The sequence below is a fragment of the Artemia sp. Qi Xiang Cuo genome, chromosome 5 (assembly GCF_049724085.1).
Source record: "Artemia sp. Qi Xiang Cuo chromosome 5, ASM4972408v1, whole genome shotgun sequence".
Lineage (NCBI taxonomy): Eukaryota > Metazoa > Arthropoda > Branchiopoda > Anostraca > Artemiidae > Artemia > Artemia sp. Qi Xiang Cuo.
Window position 1 is genome coordinate 49,177,197 of NC_142798.1, and position 23,622 is coordinate 49,200,818.

Below are 23,622 nucleotides of genomic sequence, written 5' to 3' on the forward strand. Positions count from 1 at the left end.
TTGTAAGTGTGTGTGTGTTTTTGTGTGTGTGTGTGTGTTTGTTTGTGTGTGTGTGTATATTTTTGTGTGTGTGTGTTAGTTTTTGTGTGTGTGTGTGTGTGTGTGTGTGTAAGTTTTTGTGTTCATGTAAGTTTTTGTGTGCATGTAAGTTTTTGTGTGATTGTGTATGTATTGTGTGTGTGTGTGTGTGTAAGTTTTTGTGTGTGTGTGTGTGTGAGTTTCGGCGTGTGTGTGTAAGTTTTGGCGTGTGTGTGTAAGTTTTCATGCGTGTGTGTGTGTGTTAGTTTTTGTGTGTGTGTGTAAGTTTGTGTGCGTGTGTGTAAGTTTGTGTGTGTGTGTTAGTTTGTGTGTGCATGTAAGTTTTTGTGTGCATGTTAGTTTTTGTGTGTTGGTCTAAGTTTTTGTGTGTGTGTGTGTGTAAGTTTTTGTGTGTCTAAGCTTTTGTGTGTGGTTGTTATTTTTTTGTGTGTGTGTGTTAGTTTGTGTGTGTGTGTGTGTGTGTGTGTGTGTGTGTGTGTGTAAGTTTTTTTGTGTGTGTAATTTTGTGTGTGTGCGTTAGTTTTGTTTGTGTGTGTGTGTAAGTTTTTGTGTGTGTGTGTAAGTTTTTGTGTGCATTTAATTTTTTGTGTGAATGTAATTTTTTGAGTGTGGGTGTAAGTTTTTGTGTGTGCGTGTAAGTTTTTGTGTGTGTAAGCTTTTGTGTGTGGGTGTAAGTTTTGTGTGTGTGTGTGTGTAATTTTTTGTTTGTTTGTGTGTGTGTGTGTAAGTTTTTGTTTGTGTAATTTTTTTTGTTGTGTGTGTGTGTAAGTGTTTGTTTGTGTGTGTATGTGTAAGTTTTTGTGTGCATGTAAGTTTTGAAGTGTGTGTGTTAGTGTGTGTGTGTGTGTGTGTGTGTTTTATTTTTTGTGTGTCTAAGCTTTTTTGTGTTTTTGTATTTACGTGTGTGTCAGTTAGTTTTCGTGTGTGTGTGTGTGTAAGTTTTTGTGTGCATGTTAGTTTTCTTGTGCATGTGTAAGTTTGTGTGTGTGTGTGTGTGTGTGTGTGTGTGTGTAATTTTTTGTGTGTGAGTAATTTTTTGTGTGTGTGTTTGTTAGTTTTTGTGTGTGTGTGTGTTAGTTTTTGTGCGTTTGTGTAAGTTTTTGTGTTCATTTAAGTGTTTGTGTGCATGTAAGTTTTTGAGTGTGGGTGTAAGTTTTTGTGTGTGCGTGTAAGTTTTTGTGTGTCTAAGACTTTGTGTGTGTGTGTATGTTTTTGTGTGTCTAATGTTTTGTGTGTTGATTTAAGTTTTGTGTGTGTGTGTGTGTAAGTTTTTGTGTGTGTGTAAGTTTTTGTGTGCATGTAAGTTTTTGTGTGCATGTAAGTTTTTGCGTGTGGGTGTAAGTTTTTGTGTGTGTGTTTTAGTTTTTGTGTGTGTAAGTTTTTTTTTGTGTGTGTGTGTTTGTGTGTGTGTGTTTGTGTTTGTGTGTGTGTGTTTGTGTGTGTGTGTGTGTGTGTGTGTAAGTTTGTGTGTGTGTGTGTGTGTGTGTGTGTGTGTTTTTTTTTTTTTGTGTGTGTTAGTTTTGGAGTGTGTGTGTCAGTTTTCGTGTGTGTGTGTGTGTGTGTAAGTTTTTGTGCATGTGTGTGAGTTTTTTGTGTTCATGTGTAAGTTTTTGTGTATGTGTGTGTGTGTATGTTTTTGTGTGTGTGTGTAAGTTTTTGAGTGTGTTTGTTTGTTTTCGTGTGTGTGTGTGTGTGTGTTTGTAAGTTTTGTGTGTGTGTGTGTGTTTAAGTTTTCGTGTGAATGTAAGTTTTTGTTTGAATGTAAGTTTTAGTGTGCATGTGTAAGTTTTGTGTGTGTGTGTGTAAGTTTGTGTGTGTGTGTAAGTTTTTGTGTGTGTGTGTAAGTTTTTGTGTTTGTGTGTGTGTTTGTGTTAGTTTGGGCGTGTGTGTGTTAGTTTTCGTGTGTGTGTGTGTAAGTTTTCGTGTGCATGTGTTAGTTTTTGTGTTTGTTAGTTTTGGCGTGTGTGTGTAAGTTTTTGTGTGTTTGTGTGTGTGTGTAAGTTTTGTGTGTGTGTGTGTGTGTGTGTGTGTAATTTTTTGTGTGTGTGTGTGTAAGTTTTTGTGTGCATGTGTAAGTTTTTGTGTGTGTGTGTGTGTGTAAGTTTTTGTGTGGGTGTAAGTTTTTGTGTGTGTGTGTAAGTTTTTGTGCGTGTGTGTAAGTTTTTTTGTGTGTGTAAGTTTTTGTGTGCATGTATGTTTTTGTGTGCATGTTATTTTTTTCGTGTGGGTGTAAGTTTTTGTTTTTGTGTGTAAGTTTTGTGTGTCTAAGCTTTTGTGTGTGGGTGTTAGTTTTTGTGTGTGTTTGTAAGTTTGTGTTTGTGTTTGTGTGTGTGTGTGTTAGTTTTTGTGTTTGTGTGTGTAAGTTTGTGTGTGTGTGTGTGTGTGTGTATGTGTGTAAGTTTTTGTGTGTGTAAGTTTTGGCGTGTGTGTGTGAGTTTTCGTGCGTGTGTGTGTAATTTTTGTGTGTGCTTGTGTGTTTGTAAGTTTTTGTGTGTGTGTGTGTGTTTTTTTTTTGTTTTCTTGTGTTTTTTTTTGTGTGTGTGTGTTTGTGTGTGTGTGTGTGTAATTTTTAGTGTGTTTGTGTGTGTGAGTTTTGTGTGTGTATTTGTGTGTAAGTTTGTGTGTGCATGTAAGTTTTTGTGTGCTTGTAAGTTTTCGTGTGCATGTGTAAGTTTTTGTGTGTGTGTGTGTGTAAGTTTTTGTGTGTGAGTTAGTTTTTGTGTGTGTTTGTGTGTAAGTTTTTGTGTGTGTGTGTAAGTTTTTGTGTGTCTTAGCTATTGCGTGTGGATATTATTTTTTTGTGTTTTTGTGTTAGTTTGTGTGTGTGTGTGTGTAATTTTTTTTGTGTGTTAGTTTTGTGTGTGTGTGTGTGTGTGTAAGTTTGTGTGTGTGTGTGTGTGTGTGTGTGTCTCAGTTTTTGTATGTGTAATTTTTTGCGTGTGTGTGTTAGTTTTTGTGTGTGTGTGTGTGTAAGTTTTGTGTGTGTGTGTGTGTGTGTGTGTGTAAGTTTTTGTGCCTGTGTGTGTGAGTTTTTTTTGTGTTCATGTGTAAGTTTTTGTGTATGTGTGTGTGTGTATGTTTTTGTGTGTGTGTGTATTTTTGGTCGTTTGTGTTTGATTGTTCTTGTGTGTTTGTGTGTGTTTTTTTGTTTTGTTTGTGTGTGTGGTGTGTATGTTTTTGTGTGAATTTTTGTTTGTGTGTTCTTGTTTGTTTTTGCGTGCTTGTGTATGTTTTTGTGTGTGTGTGTGTGTGTGTGTGTATGTTTGTGTGTGTGTGTATGTTTGTGTGTGTGTGTGTGTGTGTGTGTATTAATTTGCTAGTTTGTTTATTAGATCTTGTGTGTGTTTGTGTGTGAGTTTTCGTGTGAATGTTTAAGTTTTTTTGTGTGTATGTTTTGGAGTGTGTGTGTAAGTTTTAGTGAGTGTGTGTGTGTGAGTTTTGTGTGTTCTTGTGTAAGTTTTTGTGTGTGTGTGTTTGTGTGTGTGTGTATGTTTGTGTGTGTGTGTAAGATTTTTCGTGTGTGTGTGTATGTTTTTTTTTGTGTGTGTGTGTGTGTGTGTGTGTGTAATTTTGTTTTTGATTGTAATTTTTTGTGTGAATGTTAGTTTTCGTGTTATTGTTTTTGTTTTTGTGTGTGTGTGTGTAATTTTTTTTTTGTGTTTGTGTAAGTTTTGGCGTGTGTGTAAGTTTTGGAGTGTGTGTGTAAGTTTTCTTGCGTGTGTGTGTGTGTAAGCTTTTGTGTGTGTGTGTAAGTTTTTGTGAGTGTGTGTAAGTTTTTGTGTCTGTGTTAGTTTGTGTGTGCATTTAAGTTTGTGTTTGATTGTAAGATTTTGAGTGTTTGTGTAAGTTTTTGTGTTTGTGTTTTTGTAAGTTTTTTTGTGTATAATATTTTGTGTTTTTATGTATGTTTTTTTTTTGATTGTTTTTTTTTTTGTGTGTGTGTGTGTGTGTGTGTGTGTGTAAGTTTTTGTGTGGGTTTAAGTTTTTGTGTGTGTGTAAGTTTTTTGTGTGTGTGTGTGTTAGTTTTTTTGTGTTTGTGTTAGTTTTTTTGTGCATGTAAGTTTTTGTGTGCATGTAAGTTTTTGCGTGTGGGTGTAAGTTTTTGTGTGTGAGTGTAAGTTTTTGTGTGTCTTAGCTTTTGTGTGTGGGTGTTAGTTTTGTGTGTGTGTTTGTGTTTGTTTGTGTGTGTTTGTGTGTGTTTGTGTATTTTTTTGTTTGTGTTAGTTTTGTGTGTGTGTGTGTTTTTAAGTTTTTGTGTGTGTTTGTATGTGTAAGTTTTTTTGTGCATGTAAGTTTTGAGGTGTGTGTGTAAGTTTTTTTGTTTGTGTGTGTGTGTGTAAGTTTTTGTGTGTCTAAGCTTTTGTGTGTGTAAGTTTTGACGTGTGTGTCAGTAAGTTTTCGTGTGTGTGTGTGTAAGTTTTTGTTTGCATGTGAGTTTTCGTGTGCTTGTGTTAGTTTGTGTGTGTGTGTGTTTGTGTGTGTGTGTGTGTGTGTAAGTTTTTGTGTGTGCGTTAGTTTGTTTTTGTGTGTGTGTAATTTTTTGTGTGTGTGTGTGTGTTAGTTTTTGTGAGTTTGTGTAAGTTTGTGTGTGAATGTAAGTTTTTGTGTGGATGTAAGTTTTTTCGTGTGTGTGTAAGTGTTTGTGTGTGCGTGTTAGTTTTTGTGTGTCTAAGACTTTGTGTGTGTGTGTAAGTTTTTGTGTGTCTTAGCTTTTGTGTGTGGATGTAAGTTTTTTGTGTGTTTGTGTGTTAGTTTTTTTGTGTGTGTAATTTTTTTTGTGAATGTAAGTTTTTGTGTGCATGTAAGTTTTTGAGTGTTGGTGTATGTTTTTGTGTGTGTGTGTTAGTTTTTGTGTGTGTAAGTTTTTGCGTGTGTGTGTTAGTTTGTTTGTTTTTTTTTTTTTGTTTGTGTTTGTTTTGTTTTTTTTTTGTGTGTGTGTGTTTGTGTTTTTTTGTGTTTGTGTGTGTGTGTGTTTGTGTGTGTGTGTGTATCTGTTTTTGTGTGTGTAATTTTTGTAGAGTGTGTGTCTGTTTTATTGTGTTTGTGTGTGTGTGTAAGTTTTTGTGAATGTGTGTGAGTTTTTTTGTGTTCATGTGTAAGTTTTTGTGTATGTGTGTGTGTGTTAGTTTTTTTGTGTGTGTGTCTGTTTTTGCGTGTGTGTGTGATTTTTCGTGTGTGTGTGTGTGTGTGTGTGTAAATTTTGTGTGTGTGTGTGTGTGTGTGTGTGTAAGTTTTTGTGTGCATGTAAGTTTTTGTGTGAATGTAAGTTTTAATGTGAATGTGTAAGTTTTGTGTGTGTGTGTGTGTGTGTGTGTGTAAGTTTGTGTGTGTTGTGTGTGTGTGTAAGTTTGTGTGTGTGTGTAAGTTTTTGTGTGTGTGTAAGTTTGTGTGTGTGCGTGTAAGTTTGTGCGTGTGTTTACTTTTGGTTTTTTATTTTTGTTTGTGTGTGTGTGTGTGTGTAATTTTGTGTGTTTTTGTGTGTGTGTGTGTGTATTTTTGTTTGTTTTACCTTATTGTGTGTGTGTGTGTGTGTATGTTTGTGTGTGTGTGTGTATTTTTTTGGTTTTTTGTTCTTTTTTTATTTTTCTTGTGTGTGTAAGTTTTTTTGTGTGTGTGTGTTTGTTTAAGTTTTTGTGTGTCTAAGATTTTGTGTGTGTAAGTTTTGACGTGTGTGTGAGTTAGTTTTCGTGTGTGTGTGTGTTAGTTTTTGTGTGCCTGTGAGTTTTAGTGTGCATGTGTTAGTTTGTGTGTGTGTGTGTGTATGTGTGTGTGTGTGTGTGTTATAGTTTTTGTGTGTGCTTTAGTTTTTTTGTGTGTGTGTGTTAGTTTTTGTGTGTGTGTGTGTGTTAGTGTTTGTGCGTGTGTTTAAGTTTCTGTGTTCTTTTTATTGTTTTTGTTCATGTTAGTTTTTACTTTTTTGTGTTATTTTGTGTGTTTGCGTTTATTTTAGTTGGTTTCTTAGACTTGTTTATTGAGTTTAATTGTGATTTGTTCTATGCTTGTTTTTTTTTATTTATGTTTTTTGTGTGTGTGTGTGTAAGTGTGTTATGTGTGGTAATTTTTTTTTTGCGTTTATGTGTTTGTTTGAATGTATGTTTTTGCGTGTGGGTGTAAGTTTTTGTGTGTGTGTGTAAGTTTTTGTGTGTGTTAGTTTTGGATTGTGTGTGTAAGTTTGTGTGTGTGTGTGTGTGTGCGTAAGCTTTTTTGTTTGTTTGTTTTTGTGGGTGTGTGTGTGTGTGTTAGTTTGTTTGTGTGTGTGTGTGTGTGTGTGTGTGTGTGTGTGTCTATTTTTTTTTGTGTGTATTTTTTTTCGTGTGTGTGTTTGTTTTAGTGTGTTTGTGTGTGTGTGTTTTTTTGTTTGCATGTTTTTGTTTTTTTTTGTTTTCCTTTTTATGTTTTTGTTTATGTTTGTTTTTTTTATTTTATGTGTGTGTGTGTTATTTTTTGCGTGTGTGTGTGAGTGTTAGTGTGTGTGTGTGTGTGTTTGTTAGTTTTGTGTGTGTGTGTGTGTGTGTAATTTTTTGTGTGCTTGTCAGTTTTTGTGTGCATGTATGTTTTCGTGTGCTTGTGTAAGTTTTTGTGTGTGTGTGTGTGTGTGTGTGTGTGTGTGTAATTGTGTGTGTGTTTGTAAGTTTTTGTGTGTGTGTGTGTGTGTGTGTGTAAGTTTTGGCGTGTGTGTGTGTAAGTTTTGGTGTGTGTGTGTGTAAGTTTTCGTGTGCATGTGTAAGTTTTTGTGTGTGTAAGTTTTGGCGTGTGTGTGTAAGTTTTAGTGTTTGTGTGTGTGTGTGTTAGTTTTGTGTGTTTGTGTGTGGGTGTGTGTTTTTGTTTGTGTGCGTTTGTGGGTGTGTTTTGTGTGTTCCTGTGTATGTGTTTGTGTGTGTGTGTGTATGTATGGGTGTTTTTGCTTTTTTGGGTGTGTGTGTGTGAGTGTTCGTGTTTGTGTTTTTTTTATTGTTGTGTGTGTGTGTGTGTGTGTGTGTATTTTTTGTTTTGAATGATTGATTTTTTTATATTGAATTATATATATTTATATTTTATGTTTTTGTGTGTGTGTGTGTGTGTGTGTAATTTTTTGTGTGTTTTAGTTTTTGAGTGTATTTGTAAGTTTTCGTGTGTGTGTGTGTGTGTAAGTTTGTGTGTGTGTGTGTGTGTGTGCATTTGTTTTTTAGTGTTTTTGTTATTGTTTGTTTTTTCTTGTGTTTGTGTGTGTGTGTGTGTGTGTGTGTGTGTGTATGTTTTTGTGTGTGTGTAAGTTTTGGCGTGTGTGTGTGTAAGTTTTTGTGTGTGTTGTGTGTGTGTTAGTTTTTGTGTGTGTGTGTGTGTGTGTGTAAGTTTTTGTGTGCATGTTAGTTTTTGTGTGCATGTAAGTTTTCGTGTGTGTATGTTTTTGTGTGTGTGTGTTAGTTTTCTTGTGTGTGTAAGTTTTCGTGTGTGTGTGTGTGTGAGTTTGTTTGTGTGTGTGTAATTTTTTGTGTGCGTGTAAGTTTGTGTTTGCATGTATGGTGACCTGGGGAGGACCTATGTGGCCCAGGGAGGGCGTTTGGGGATCCGGAGGCCCTTGAGGATTGAGTGGTCTTTTGGGAGCCCGGGGGACCTTTGTGGACCGGGGGAGGGCCCTTGGGAGCCCGGTGGTCTTTTGGGAGCCCTGTGGGCCTTTGGAGGTCCGGGGGGCAGTTGGGGGCCTGGGGGACATTTGGGGACCGGTGAAGGGCCTTTGGGACCCCGTTGGTCCTTTGGGAGCTCGCTGGGGCTTTGGGGGGCCCGGGGAGGGCCTTTGGGGCACAGGGAGGGCTTTGGGGGATCTGGTGGACCTTTGGGGACCGGGGCGGGCCTTTGGGGCTCGGGTATGGCCTGTTTGGGGTCTGGGGGCCCTTTGGGCCCCCGTTGGCCCTTTGGGAGCCCGGTGGCCCTTGGGGGGCGGGGGGAAGGCGTGGGGGGGTCGGGGGGGCCAGTGGGGAGCCGGGGGGACCTTGGGGGCCCGTGGGTGGGCCTTTGGAAGCCTGGGGAGGGCCTTTGGGTGGCCCGGGGTTTGCCTTTGGGGGTCTGGGTGGGCCTGTGGGGGCTCCGGCGGCCCTTGGCGCCCTGGGGGGGCCTTTGGGGGGCCGGGGGAGGGCCTTTGGGGCACAGGGAGGGCCTTTGGGGCACAGGGAGGGCCTTTGGGGCACAGGGTGGGCAGTTGAGGGCTTGGGGGACATTTGGGGACCGGTGGAGGGCCTTTGGGATCCCGTTAGTCCTTCGGGAGCTCGATGGGCCTTTGGGGGGCCCGGGGATGGCCTTTGGGGGTCTGGGTGGGCCTTTGGGGGCGGTGGGGGCCCTGGTGGCCCGGGGGGCTTCCTTCGGGGCACAGGGAGGGCAGTTGAGGGCCTGGGGGACAGTGGGGGACCGGTGGCGGGCCTTTGGGATCCGGTTGGTCCTTCGGGAGCTCGAGGGGCCTTGGGGGGACCCGGGGATGGCCTTGGGGGGTCTGGGTGGGCCTTTGCGGCCGGGGGGCGTCCTGCGGGGTTGGGGTGGGTTATGAGAAGCCTTTGGGGTTGGGGTAGAGGACCTCACAACACTGTTAAAATACAACTTGTGTATTATAACGACCACACTCAAAACCTCTTCCAAAATCTCTTCAAAAATCACCTTTTAAAATGTCTCTAGCTGTTTCGCCGAAATAGTTCCATAAAATAGCTAAAACGGTTTCGCCAAAATTAACCCTAAACGGAATTTCGGCATGTTCCTTTTGTTTGGCATCTCTGTGCCAATGCATTTCAAATTATTTGGAAACCTTTTCGCGCGCTAAGATCAATACGTCTGCTCGGAAACGATTCTCTTGTTAGAAACAACAAATTAATTTCCCTTTCGTGAATCAATTCTCTATAGAACAACAAATTAATTCCCCTTTTGTGACAATCAATCAATCATGACATCATGTGTGATCTAACTGTTTCTCGGTGACAATTCTCTTTGGAAATGCAAGGACATTAATTAACTTGACGTCATCTGTCAGACATTAATTAACTGTTTCCCGGAACCTCATAACATCTGAATCGAATAACAACAACAAATACTATTTCTGGATCATAACATCCGCGTCGAACAGGAAGGAAGTGTCATTAACTGTTTCCGGGAACCTCACAACATCTGGCTCGAATAACAATAACAAATACTATTTCTGGATCATAACATCTGGCTCGAATAACAATAGCAAATACTATTTCCGGATCATAACATTTGGCTTGAACAGGAAGGTAGTGTCATTAACTTTGCTTCGAACGACAACAACATTGACCCCATTAACCACGTGTTCTCCCTATATGACTCTGTTCAACACAACAACAACATTGACCTTGACATTTGGCCTCGGAAACAATAACAACATTGACATTCGCTAAGAGCGTGCCAAAAACACGCCTGGAGAAAGAGGTCATGGAGAAAGAGGTCATTGACCCTGTCCTCATTAAACTATGTAAAAAAGTTGTAGGTGGCAGCAGGGGTGAGGGATCGGACTCAATAAGGCATCTCTACTGTCAAAATGGCATATCTGCAGTATCTCAGAAAGGTAAGGGTATTAAGTTGAAATTTAGTGTTGTTGGGGCGGATGTTGAACTCAATCAAAAGACTTTTTCTGCATCTTTTCACTCCGCACCAAGGACAAGGTCATGTCAAAGTCACAAATAAAAGAGTTTAGAGAGTCACATATAAAGGGAGCTGAACGATGTCACTGACATATTCTCATATTCAAACCTAATGCTCTGAGTATTCATGTTAATATGGTTATATATTAAACAATCATTTTACTTTTAATAGAATCTTTCCCGTCATTTTGATTATTATTATGATTTATTATAGTGTACTTTGTTGTTGTTGTTTTTTTTCTGTCGATGTTTAGAAAAATTAAACCACAGTGTTTAAGACACATACGGGTTTTTAGCAAAACGCAAACGACAGAACGCTTTTTAAAATCAATTCTTGTTATAATAAGTACATCAGTAGTGTCACTTGTGTCGTTAATACCTATTGACTGGGTAATGTTCACTCTTCGCATGTAGATTAAATAAATAAAAACACGTTTTTTTTACTGGAAGTAAGGAGCAGCATTAAAACTTAAAACGAACAGAAACTATTACGTGTATTAGGGGGATTGTCCAATCCTAAATATCTTGCTCTTTACGCTAGTTTTATTTTTTGTTCAAACTATTTAAGAACGACTCCTGAAACACTAGACCGTTTAATTAGAATAGTAAGAAGTTTTTTTAAAAATTCTAAAAAAAACTTTAGCGTAAGGAATGAGGTCTTGACGTGGGGCACCCCCTCATAGACGTAATAATTTCTGTTCGGTTTAAGTTTTAATGTTGCTCCTTACTTTCAGTTGGAAAAAACTTGTTTTTTTACTAAATTTCTGATCTTTTTTAGATAATGCCGGGAAATCCTGCTCCCGTCCATAGAAAATTCCCCTCCCCCCCGAAAGACTCCTCCGTGGGAAGATCCTCCCACGTAAAACCCCGCCAGAGCCCCCCCCCCCCTAAAGAATATATCTGAATTCCTCCCAATAGCCAATACTATGTGTAAACAAAAGGTAAAGTTTATAGCTTGGACCCGTTCCCACGGGGACTTTGGGGGGTCAATTCATCTTAAAAGACACAGTTATTGATCTTCCGACTCCGCTGAGCAAAACGGCTCTCTCAAAATTTTTATTGGACGGATTTGGGAAAAAAGGGTCATAGGAAGGGGGGCTAGCTGCCGTCCAATATTTTTGGTCACTTAAAATAAGCACTAGAGTTTTCGATTTCCGATCAAATGAGCCCTCTTCTGATCTTCCAGGATTACTGGTTCGATACGATCACTCCTCGGAAAAACAAAGAAAAAAAAAACCAACATGCATCCGTGATCTTGCTTCTGGCAAAAAATGTAAAATTCCTCATTTTGTATATAGGAGCTTGAAACCTCTACAGTAGGGTTCTCTGATATACTGAATTTGATGGTAAAATTTTCACTGAGATCATTTGATGTTTTTGGGGTGTTTTCCCCTTTTTCACTCAATATCTTTTTTTTTTCCATATACAATTTCACCTATGTCTGTGAAGTTACTACTGGTTGCTAGGGACATTTTTGTTTAATTTTTCTAGCAATTCACCTCGTAGAAGCTTATATGTAACGTTTTTTTTACTCAGGTATTGTCTCGTCTTGCCTGAAGTTGAATCAACACGCCAACGCCTTCGTTCAGCTGAATTTGAAATAGATCAAATGAGGTTTGAACTTTCGTCTAAAGAAAAACAAATACGTGACCTAACAAAGAAACTTGATCTACTTCAAGAGTGTGCAGATTCTAAGCTAGGTCAGCAAGATGAAAGAAACTCCATTTTGGAAGCATATGAGAGGGAGATAGCTGCGATGCGGGCAGAGACTGCTGAAAAAAATAACAACATTCAAGTACTCAAAAGTGAAGTTGATGCACTGAAAAAAGAACTTAGTAAAAAGAATAGTGACTATTCAAATCCTTTGTCGAAAATGTCTGCGAGTCAATTTGAAGGTGATTCGAGCTTCGAAGTGGTATGTATAGATTATGCTACTTCATGATAATTAAGATTTAAAGCAAGTATACTATAAGTAGTGCTAAAATTTGCTGCTAGTTTGGCCCATCTGGGCTAACTCGTTTTGGAAATAAATCTTCCAAGTAGCTTTGAAAAGCTATCAATGTTCAAGTTTGTCATATCACTCTATCACTTATCACGATATTTCCTATTTGACGGTTTTTAAACCCACCTGTGCGTCCACGTAGATGCAATAAAACAGCTTACAAGTGCACCAAAACACCTGTCGTTTCCCCCTACCTAAGAATTTTTTTTTGTGATATAGATAATATTTTATGTTCCGATAGTCCCCTTAACCAAAAAACATATGATTTCAAGCATTAGCTTCTTCAGAAAATAAGTTTTTATTGTACCCTATAGAAAAAACCTCGTACGGAGGCTCCGCCCTCTCCGGCATCTTTTATCCACTAGCATGATTTGACACATTTCTTTTATCTTTTAAAATTATTGATACTTTGCCTCTTTCCCAAGAATGGGTAAAAGTCTTCCGTTTATTGATTTTCCTATTCTCATTTTAAGCTCCATTTTAAATAATAATTGTACCTAGGACTGTTCATTTTTTCGTTTTCTTTTTCTTTTGACTCTATTCAAAAAATCAATGATTTTTAGTCCCATACGCTGAACAAAAGCTTAGGAAATTGCGCTTTTTGAGACAAAATGCTTTTTTTTTAGTATCCTTTGATTTTTTTTTTTTTTACCTGAAATCATCTGCTGTATCCCCCTCTCCGTTCAAAACATCCTCTCATTCTATTTTGTCAGGTAATGTGATATTTTTAATTTCTATTTTTTGCTTTTGGTGTGATTTATATTTAATTCATACTAGTGATAAGAGTCACATGCTTAAAAAGAACCCCCTCCCCTCTCCATCTCAAAAAGCCTGAATTTTTGTTTCTTTCAAGTATATTTCTTCAATAATAATTATACCTAAGACTTTCAACTTTCAAAATTTCGGAGTTCTAAGACTTTCGCACTGCTGGAGGAAAGTCCCTTAGGCTAGAGGAAAGCTTAGAAAATTGCACTTTTTGGAGCAAAATACTTATATTTTAATTTCCTTTGATATTTTTTAGATGAAATCGCATGCTATATTCCCTCGCTCAAAAATTCCCTCGCCCCATTTTTGTCATTCCTTTTTTAAAAATAGAGTCAAAAGAAGGATAAAAAGCTCAAATTATATGTATAAAATATTTAGGGAGAAGGAGTTTGTTTATCTATGTTGGTCCTGTTGGTATGATCAGTTTTAACTATTATTCGCTTTACGGAGGGGTCAAAGCTTTTATTATTATTTGGAAAATAGCAATAGAAATTTTGATAAGAAACTATGTATTGAATTAAATAGTTTCAGAGTGTTGTATAACTATCTTAGTAATTTTGGGGATAGAATCAAGGTTTTATTACAGTTTAAATGGTAAAAGAAATGTATTAAAAAAATAAATTAAATGTGTAGTAGCACATACAGGCTTTTGGGTAGTATAGGTAGCTGTGTTACTTCATAATCAACCTTCTTGAGAGGAGAAGGGTTCTTAAATATGACAGACTTTTTATTAGCACGAATTAAATAAAAAATTACCGAAAAAGAAAAAAGAATCTTATACTAATGAAAAAAAGAAGGTGAGGGATTTTTTGAAGGAGGGAATATATCATACGATATCAGCTGCAGAAACATAAAAGGACATTAAAATATAAGTATTTTCGGCTCAAAAGGCCCAATTTCCTAAGCTTTCCTCCAGCCTATGGGGCAAATTATCATTGAATTTGGAACAGAGTCAAAATAAAAAAAAGGGGAAGTTCTTAGAACTCAGCAATTCTGAAAATTTTATGTCTTAGGTATAATTATGGCTTAAAAGATAAAGTTAAAGAAAAAAAAGAAATATCAGCCTTTTTTGGAAGGAAAGGGTCCTCTCATGTATGTCAGCCTTCTTACTAGCATAAAAATCACGTCAAAAGAAAAAAAAGAAAAATTTATATCACTTGAAAAAACAGGGTGAAGGGATTTTTTTGAAGAGCAGGGGATTTAGCACACGATTTCAGGTAAAGAAATATCAAAGGACATGAAAATATAAGTATTTCAAACGGTTTGTGGTAACGAACTGTAAGTAAGGAGCGATGCGGCTCAATAGTAACCAAAACCCTAAAAAACAGAGTTTTGATAACAATAGACACATCTACTACTACTACTACTAGCAACTCACCACAGCACCAAGCGGCCTGAGGCCAACACAGCTACGCACGCTCCTCCTCCATCCCAATCTATTCAAAACCTCCCTTTTTACGCCCGTCCATGAAGTTCCCATTTCCTTTAAATCTTTCTTTATGACGTTGTCCCACCCCAGACGGGCACGAGCTGCTTATCGTGTAGCCTTACACTGTTGTCTGAAAAGGACAATCGGCGGCCATATGTCATCATTCAGCCGCACAATGTGCCCTAGCCATTCCAACCTATCTTACATTATAACTCTAGAGAGCGGTTTTCAACCATATTTTTCGTATAGCCTACTGTTTGAAATACGATCAGTCAGCCGGGTACCCAAAACAATCCGTAACCAACTTCTATCGATAATATGTATCAAATCTTCATCCGCTTTTCGGAGCATCCATGCTTCAGAGCCATATTTGACCACTGTCATCACCGTAGCTTCTAATATTCTAATCTTGGTTTGCAAACTTATCTTCCTATTCTTCCAAACTTTTTTTAACTGTGAAAAACACCCTGAGCCTTGGCTATTCTACTTTTGACATCTTCACTGCTCCAACCATCTTTATTAATAATACTACAAAGGTAAGTGAAGCTGTCCACCTGATCAATCTTTTCATTATCCAACTTCACCTTTTCATCTTCACTTATTCCTAGCCTTAGTGACTTAGTCTTTTTAACATTAACTTTCAAATCTAATCTAGCACCCTGAACTCACATAACCTCGTAAACTTCATTCATTTTGCTCACACTTCAGATCTAGGGTGCTTAAATCATCAACATAATCTGAGTCCAGGAGATCTTTTCCTCCCCACTTGATTCCGTGTTCTCCCACTGCCTTTCCTATGCTGCTTAAGAAAAAAATTCCGTCAAAATGATCTATATAAATGGGGATAGAACGCAACCCTGCTTAACTCCTAGTTCAATACAAAACCAGCTAGTAACCTTATTCCCTACCTTAATCACAGCAATGTCATTCTCGTACATAGCACTAATCACTTTAATGTATCTATCTGTTATACCATACAAGGATAATACCTTTTCTAAGGCTCTTATATCGAAAGCTTGTTCATAATCTATAAAACTGAGGACCAAAGGTGTTTGATAACTCAGGCACTTCTTAATTATTAACCTAAGAGTGAAAATTTGGTCGACACATCCTCTACCTTTTCTAAAACCGCACTGTTCTTCTCTTATTATTTTTTAGTCCTTTTAGTACTGTCGCTAATTCCTCCTCATAAAAAAAATCTTCCTTCACATCCAATGTATCACAAACCTTTTCATTTTCCTCTATATCTCTTCCTTCAACTCTATCTCAGCTAAGCAAATTCTCAAAATGTTCGGCCCATCTCTCTAGTTTTTTCCTTATCGCTAATTGCGGTCCCATTCCTATCTTTAACTGGGCCAAGTCCGCATTGACTACTCCCTCTCAATTCGTTAGCATGCCAGTACAATATTTTACTATTAGGCCTTAGGTCCTTAGTTCATATTTTAATGCTTTCTCCACTTTCTTTACATTCCTTTTGTTTTCATATTAAATAAAAAAAACAAGTTTTTTTAACTGAAAGTAAGGAACGACGTTAAAACTTAAAACGAACAGAAATTATTCCGTATATGAAGGGGGCTGTCCCCTCCTCAACGCCTCGCTCTTTACGCTAAAGTGTTTTTTTTGTTAAAAAAAGAGTTGTGAGAAAGTCAAACTTTAGCGTAAAGAGCGAGGCATTGAGGAGGGGACAGCCCCCTTCATATACGGAATAATTTCTGTTCGTTTCAAGTTTTGATGCCGCTCCTTACTTTCAGTTAAAAAAACTTGTTTTTTTTATTTAATTTTTGAACGTTTTTGAATTAATGCAGGTTTTAATTTTGGCTCACCGTACATGAATAATTGAAACGAAATTTGCATATTATATTTGGTTAAATGGCTTTCTCGAAACTTGTTTAATTTTATTTACGAACGTTTTTATTAGTAATAAATATACGTAACTTAGAATTAACTTACGTAACGAACTTCTATATTCATAAATTTTTAACACGTATATTAGGGGGTTCGCCCCCTAGTCAATACCCTGCTCTTTAAACTATAGTTCGAATTTTTTTTCCAGTTCTTTAAAAATGACCTCTTAATCACAATCAGTTGATCAGTTGAAAAACTTGTTTTTTTTTATTTAATTCCTGATCTTTTTCTTTAATAATGCTGGGAAATCCGGCGCCCCCTTCATAGCAATGTCCCTTCCCCCATGAAAACTTCCTTCATGGAAAGATCCTTCCATATAGCCCCCGACCCACTCCATCCCCCCCCTACCCGACAAACTAACCTCGGAAAAACTAAGTATAAAGCACAAAAAACAAAAAAAAAAGTTAAAATTTATTAAAGTTAATAACATTCAGCCCTCCAACTTGTGACTTTGTTGGTTAAAGTCATCATAAAATACATTTTTATCATATTTTAGACCATGATGTAAAAAATATATATCTCAAAATTTTTATCGGGTTACTTTGGGAAAAAAATGAGCATGGGAGGGGGCCTAGTTGCCCTCAATTTCTTTTGGTCACTTAAAAAGGACACTAGAACTTTTAATTTCCGTTCCAATGAGCCCTCCCACGATATTCTAGGACCACTGGGTCGATAAGATCACCCCTGGGAAAAAAAACAAAAAACAAAAAACAAACAAACAAACAAATAAACAAGCATCCGTGATCTTTCTTCTGGCAAAAAATGTAAAATTCCACATTTTTGTAGATAGGAGCTTGAAACCTCTACAGTAGGGTTCTCTGATACGCTGAATATGATGGTGTGATTTTCATTAAGGTTCTATAACTTTTAGGGGTCTTTCCCCCTTTTTTCGAAAATCAGCCAAATTTTCTCAGGCACGTAACTTTTGATGGGTAAGATTAAACTTAATGAAACTTATATATTTGAAATCAGAATTAAAATCTGATTCTTTTGATGTATCTATTGGTATCAAAATCCCGTTTTTTAGAGTTTCGGTTACCATTGAGCCGGGTCGCTCCTTACTTACAGTTCGTTACCACGAACTGTTTGATGATCTATCACTAAGGTAATTCTTTTACAAGTACTTTCTCCTTTCTATCAAACATAAAGCTTTTTCACTAATATTCTTAGCTGCAGTTCTAGCTTTATTCCCTAAGACACCTTCAGCAACTTCACAAATTATTTTTCTAAAATTATTCCAACCATCTTCTACATTATCAAACTTTAAATTCTCAAGTTTAGTATTCAACTGTTCCAGGAAAGTGTCTCACAAATTCTTAACCTGGAGTCTACTAACATCATAACTTCCCGGGAGGTAGTTACCCTTCCGATATTTCAGTTTTAAATTAACCCTTGACACTACTAGATGGTGATATTTACTTTTAACATCAATGAAAAAACTCCTATATACTCTAGTGTTTTGTATTGATTATGCCAGTCTTCAATTTACAATAAAATAATCAATAAGGTTTGCTGTCTTACCATCACGTGAATACCATGTTAACTTATGAGCCATTTTATGACCAAACACCGTATTGGTTATGATTAGATTGTTATACCTACAAAAATTGCAAAAGTCTGTATCCATTACTGTTTTCTTTTCCTACACCAAATTTACCTAGGCTAGGATACCATCTATCCCTATTTCTACCCACCTGGGCGCTAAAATCTCCCTGTAAAAACATCATATTTCTACCTGGGACGCGTTCTATTTGTTCCTGTAACTGTAAGTAAAATTTATATTACTTACTATTATCTCCGTCAGTCAGTTCTACCAGGACGCATACTACTATGATTGAAACTCTACGGTTGTTGTCATAAAATAAGCGATCAGAATTCTATTATTTATACCTCCCCAGCCTAAACAAGACTTAGTAGCTTCCTTATTCATCATGAGCCCTACTCCTTGTCTATGTACCCCATCCTTCCTGCCTGAGTAAACAAATTCTATATCACCTAATTATTTCATACTTCCTACCCCTGGGAAACGAGTTTCTGAAACTCCTAATAAATCCAGTTCGTATCGTCTGAATTCGTCAGTCAAAATATCTATACGATAGTCATTTTTAACGTCGTAACATTCCAAGTTCCAATTTTCATGTTCTTTAAATCATTGAAATTATTTTCGCCTCGGGAAAAGCAATGATCCCGTATACCCGAGCAGGACGGGGATCACATATCTTCTCAAGTCTATATTGAAGTTGTTAAGCAGGCTTAGAACCGAAAAGCAAGGAGTCCCTGGGACCTCAATGAATGAGGACTTTGTGCAATCCTGGGCCCATCTTGGTCACAACATGGTTTTCAGCACTTGGCGATGCTCTTCTATTGACAAGAGTTGAAATCCTGCTCACACAATCTCAAGCCTATTACCTCCGACTCACTATATATTCATGCCTACAAATATTATGCTACTACAGGGAGGCAGGCTATAACAGATAAATTAGCTAGGAAGAGGTTTTTCAGCCTGAAGACGGACGTCAAAACATACCAATCACAGAAGAACTATCTATTAGTCAGAATCCCATGCGAATGCTGTATCGTTTACTAGGCTATAATTTCTACGAGGGGTACCCCTCCTCAAGTGGGAATAGATTTGAGCGCAAGGTCCCCAGTCTTGTAAGTACCCCGAAAGGGTGTAGGCAGCCCTTGACAGAGACCATCGTCCATAGATCTGGTTCTTACGCCCTGCCGTTGTTGTCCTTCTGTAAAGAATCGTTCCACGGTGGTGCTCTGCGTCACCGTGCAACTTAACCCATTACTAGGAGAAGGTTTGTAACTCCTGGGACTTGTGGACAAAGAAGTGGGCCCTTTTGAGCGTACATTTGAGGGCCTTCTTCCTCATCCGCCGGTATTTATGACCCCGTGCGAGGGTGCCCCAGTTTCTATTATGGATCCCCAGGGATAAGGTCCCCCCTTGGTCCGTGGCTTCTGTGGAGGTACCCTACATATCTGTAGGGCGTTCCACTATCGCCGACTGGGGACACGCTGAATGTGCTGGGGGAGGCCAACTAATATGTAGCCTAATTTATTGATTCCCTTCAACATTAGCTTGTAAAACTAATGTAAAATTAATGTCTAGCCTAATTTATTGACACATCAAACGAATTGAATTGCTATCCCTATTCAAAATATATAAATTAATAAGTTTGATGATAACCATCAAAATTGAAGAGCCTTAGAAAATTTACCCTATTTTTGGAAAAGGGGAGAAACACAAAATATATAAATTCTTAAGTTTAATGATAACCATCAAAAGTGAAGAGCCTGAGAAAATTTGTCCTATTTTTGGAAAAGGGGAGAAACATCCCCAGAACGTCTAGTGATCCTAATGAAAATACATCGTCAGATTCAGCGTATCAGAGAACCCTACTGTAGAGGTTTCAAGCTCCCATATACAAAAATGCGAAATTTTGCATTTTTTATCAGAAGAACAATCATGGATTGTTTTTATGTTGTTTATTTGTTGTTGTTTTTTCTCCAGAGGGGATCGTACCGATCCGGTTTTCCAGAAGGGAGATTTTTGAAAAAATTTCCACGGAGGGGATATCCGACATGATTTTGAAAATAATAAGAAATTAGTCTTTTTCAAATGAAAGCATGCAGAGGAGAACTTTCTGGAGAAAGAGCTGTAAGTTATGAAACTTACCCATAGTTTCGTATAGTATTTGTCATTAGGTTCACCAGAAATTTTATTTGAAAAATAATCAGAAATTAAATGAAAAAAAAACAAGATTTTTCAAATAAAAGGAAGGAGCAATATTAAGACTTAAAACGAGCAGAAATTACTCCGTATATTAGGGGGGTTTTTGTTCCTCAATATCTCGCTCTTTACGCTAAAGTTTGACTTATTGTCTCAATTTTTCTGCTATAATAAGGAAGCTATATCTCCACTGAACCCATTCAACATTTCTTGGGAATTTAAGAATACTTTTCCACGACAATCTATAATAAATAAAGTTTTCCTTTTGATGCTCGGTTTAAGCAAAAAATCTTTGTAATATGCATCCAGATTCTTTTTTTTCAAATATGTGACCATTCCAAATTACAAGACTTGGCAAGTACGCAGAGGATGGGGGCTATTTTGAAGTCAGTCATTGCCACTCCTCCAAGGAATATTGTGTCTTCCATATAGTTTGTCCCTTTTTCTTTTTTTTTTAGTTGCCCCCCCCCCCAGAAAAAACAATATCCCACGTGCATGTCTATCAGCGGTTTGTTGATTTAAGGTCACAGATGCTTTGTAAATCAAAGGTCTGTGCCATATATATTATTACTATTATTTGTATTTATTTAGAAAATCACACAACATCTGTCATTAATGTGTGGAGCGTATTCAACTTTAATCATAAAAGTAATTGTCCGAAGAGCCATGGTTGTTCGACGTTTTATACGTTTTATCTGCTCCACTTTTTGCATCCTGCTCAATTTTTTCCATCATTTTCCTTCCCATTGTTAAATACTTCTTGATTATTACGAAAAAAGTTTCACGTGGAATGTCAATGCCCGTATAAATTCGAACCAAACATTTCTACATTCTTTCTTTCTTTCTCTTACCTCAGTTTCATGGTCTCTCTTTAAATGTTTTTTTTAGCCATCCTGACCCTAAGCAGCAAATGTATCCGAGTGAAATGATTATTATTCTAATATTATTTTGTGCTTTATTTCTTTTAGAATAGGGACTCAGTGACCTCAAAATCACTAAGGGATAAATTGCTACGTATTCTTTTCACTAGAGGGTACTTCAAGTAAATTTGATTTAAATGTGATTTTCAGACAAGTAATCCACGAACTATTCGGAATCTTCTATCTGGGAGCGAAGCAATTACCCTATGGAAACTTTCAAGGCTAAAAAATGTGAACTGGTAATAAAAAGTCGATTATTTCATTTGCTTACTTTATTTTTATTTTTAACTAGTTTTTTTTATTTTACTTTTTTTGCATGCTACCAAGTTTGGCATCTTCATTTTGCGATTTTTATTGAAAGAAGGTAATTGCTTTGCGTACACTTCATCAAGACTGTTTGATGCATATTCTGATTTTTTTTTTTTCTTTTTTTTTTAGAGTAGGTTTTTAAATATCAGTTAGCTGGTACTTTGAATAGTAAAATGTTCTTGTCGCTTAATTTCTTTTTTTTTCATATGCTAGTAAATCGAAGAGATTTACTAGAATATTGCAAATAACAATGACGGGAAACGAACTGAATATTTTAGACAATTTCAAAAGAAATTAAATTGCGGTGTGGCTCCTTCCTTTCGAGAACGTTTCTAACGTCTAAGAATTAATTGTTATATGCAAAATTTTTGTTGTTTTTTTCCCTGACGGGATATCTGACGCATTTCAAAGCCGCTGCAATTATTTACGCGTATAGTGCAGACTGTGAACCTTTCCCTTTCTTTTTTTACTTGAAGACAACAGTAGTTAACTCTTGTGTCTTAACTGTCTTTAATGAACCCAAAATTAACAAAAATTCATATAAACATCCTAGATATCACCTGCACAAAAATAAATGAGCCTGTGTAAAAGACACATAAATTCAACAAATTTCGGAATCTCAAGTCAGATATTAAATTTAACCACCGAAATAGAGTTAGACCGGTTAAAGTGGAAGAAATAGCCAATATTTTGGACAATTCTTTGTCAAAAAAAGGGAAAGGAAGAAAAATATTGAAACAAACTTATGAAGTCAACATGAAATGTGATTCACAAATTAAAATCAACGAATCAAAACAAGGATCAAACTTAACTAAGGACCCAGAAAAAGCTAATAACCTTTCTGTCTTCTGTTTTTCTTCATTTTCGCATTATTCCTACTTATAAAGGTCCGAATTATTTTCGCTCTTTTTTGCTATTATTCTCCTTAAGCTATTTCGTAGATTTTAAAAATCTTTGATTTTTCTTGCCGCCCTGATGGGCCGATTAGATGGTTTTGTACTATAGAAATTTAGTTTATAGAACATGTTCGGATTCGCTTACTATTTTTTATCAGCCATTAAACGCTCAGGTAAGAAAACCGATACAGTAATTTTTTTATTTAGCTCTTATTGCCATGGAGACCAAGAATAGATAGTTATTTCGCTGGATGGCTGTTGTCTTCGAATTACGAAGACTTCGAGAGAAACTCAGCTGACTCTGTATTTTTCTATGGCTGCTTTTAGTATTCCTAATATATTACTCATTCTGAGTTAGGCGCTAGGAGACGTGGCGGAATTCCCGTATTATTAATGACCACGTTGATATAACAATCTGGATTAATTGGACGTGAAGTAGTTAGAAAAAATGAATGAATATTTTTATTTATAACCATCTACGAAGAATCATAAGATGGTCCATAACATAATCAACTTCTCAGTTTATATGTTTGGTAAGTGTCCATAATACCTAGCAAATCACTAATCTGAAAATAATTACCATGTACTATACAATGGGTAACCGAAGGGAGTATCTCCTCCGAGTACTTTGACAATTAGAGTCATTAGGTTTTCAAATACTCCCAAGAAAATATATATTCTCTTTCTTTTTTATGCCGGAAGGCAAGCGAGTATTTCTCATTATAGACGTTAATATTACTACTACCAACAGTACTAATAGCTCACCGCAGCATCATGCCGCCTGAGGCTAACACAGCTACTCACACTCCTCTTCGATCCCGATGAATTGAAAGCCTACCTCTTTACACCCTTCCATGAAGTTCCAATTTCCCTTAAATCTTTCCTTACAAAATCCTCCCACCTCAAATGAGGACGACCTACTTTCTGTTTAGCCCAAGACGGTTGGCCGATAAGACAATCTTTGGCTATCTGTCATTCTTTATCTGTAGAACTTGCCCTAGCAATCTTAACTTCTATCTCATTATAGTCCTTGAAAGTGGGATTGGACTACACTTTTAGTACGACTTGACTTACTTGACGTAAGGATCCTGCCGAAGGTTCAGCGTAGAGAACGATGAGAACAAGTGCCTCCAGGTTCATCTATCGCTTACCAGGCTCGCAGCTTCTTCCACCGGGATGTGGGCTTGTACGAGGAATTCATCGGCTTTGTCTTACCACCTTGTGGGGGGCGTCCTCTGGGTCGCTTCCCTCCGTGTAGTGTGGGGTCGAAGTCGAATGCGAACCGTGCTGGGGCATCACGTGACATGCGAAGGAGGTGGCCGTACCACCGAACAGTACGCTGGGCGAGCTGCGTCGAGAAAGGAGTTTGTGCCGTACGTGACAGGAGGGTCTTGTTGCTAACGAAGTCAGTCCACTGAAGTCCCTCGATTCTTTGGAGATGTTTCGTCTGTGCGACATCGACAGCACTGAGGATAGATTTTGCAGCTGGCCATGTCTCCGCTCCATACAGCAGCACCGTGCTGACTGACGCATTGTAAATGCGCATTGTGGTAAAGTGGCTTATGCCTGGATTTTACCAGATGCTGCTAAGCCTCCCAACAAGTGCCGACGCTTTGGCTATTCGAGATGTAAGATGTTTTGTGATCGAGCCATCCTTCGACAGAATAGATCCCAGTTAAGTGAAGTCTACAGCCACATCTACTCGGTTGCTGCCGATGTTGACTTCCTTTACAGTAGAACGGGACGTGGGGGGGGGGGCTCAGGGAGCATAACTTTGGTTTTATGTCAGTTTATCTTCAGTCCAACTTTCGAGGCTTCTTCTAAAAGCACCTGGAGAGGTTTGGTGACCTTTTTGACGGTGTTCGTAACTAGCGCTGTGTCGTCGGCGAAGTCAGCATCAGAGATTACAACCCACGTTTTGAAATACAGACAGTCAGTCGGGTACGCAAAACAATCCGTAGGCAGTTCCTCTGGAAAACATATTGCAAGTCTTCGTCC

The 23,622-nt window shown here is 37.6% G+C and overlaps 1 protein-coding gene across 2 annotated transcripts in view; it reads left to right on the forward strand.

Annotated features, from left to right (window-relative positions):
• qtc (GRIP domain-containing protein quick-to-court) overlaps positions 1-23,622 on the forward strand; it is a 110,904-nt gene that overhangs the window by 69,523 nt on the left and 17,759 nt on the right. The window contains exons 6-7 of one of the 2 annotated variants that reach the window (XM_089089671.1): positions 11,196-11,574; positions 20,570-20,658. In XM_089089671.1, coding sequence (XP_088945797.1) covers positions 11,196-11,574; positions 20,570-20,658 — 468 coding nt within the window. The remainder of the gene's footprint in view (positions 1-11,195; positions 11,575-20,569; positions 20,659-23,622) is intronic. The other variant, XM_089089670.1, reaches the window with a different exon arrangement.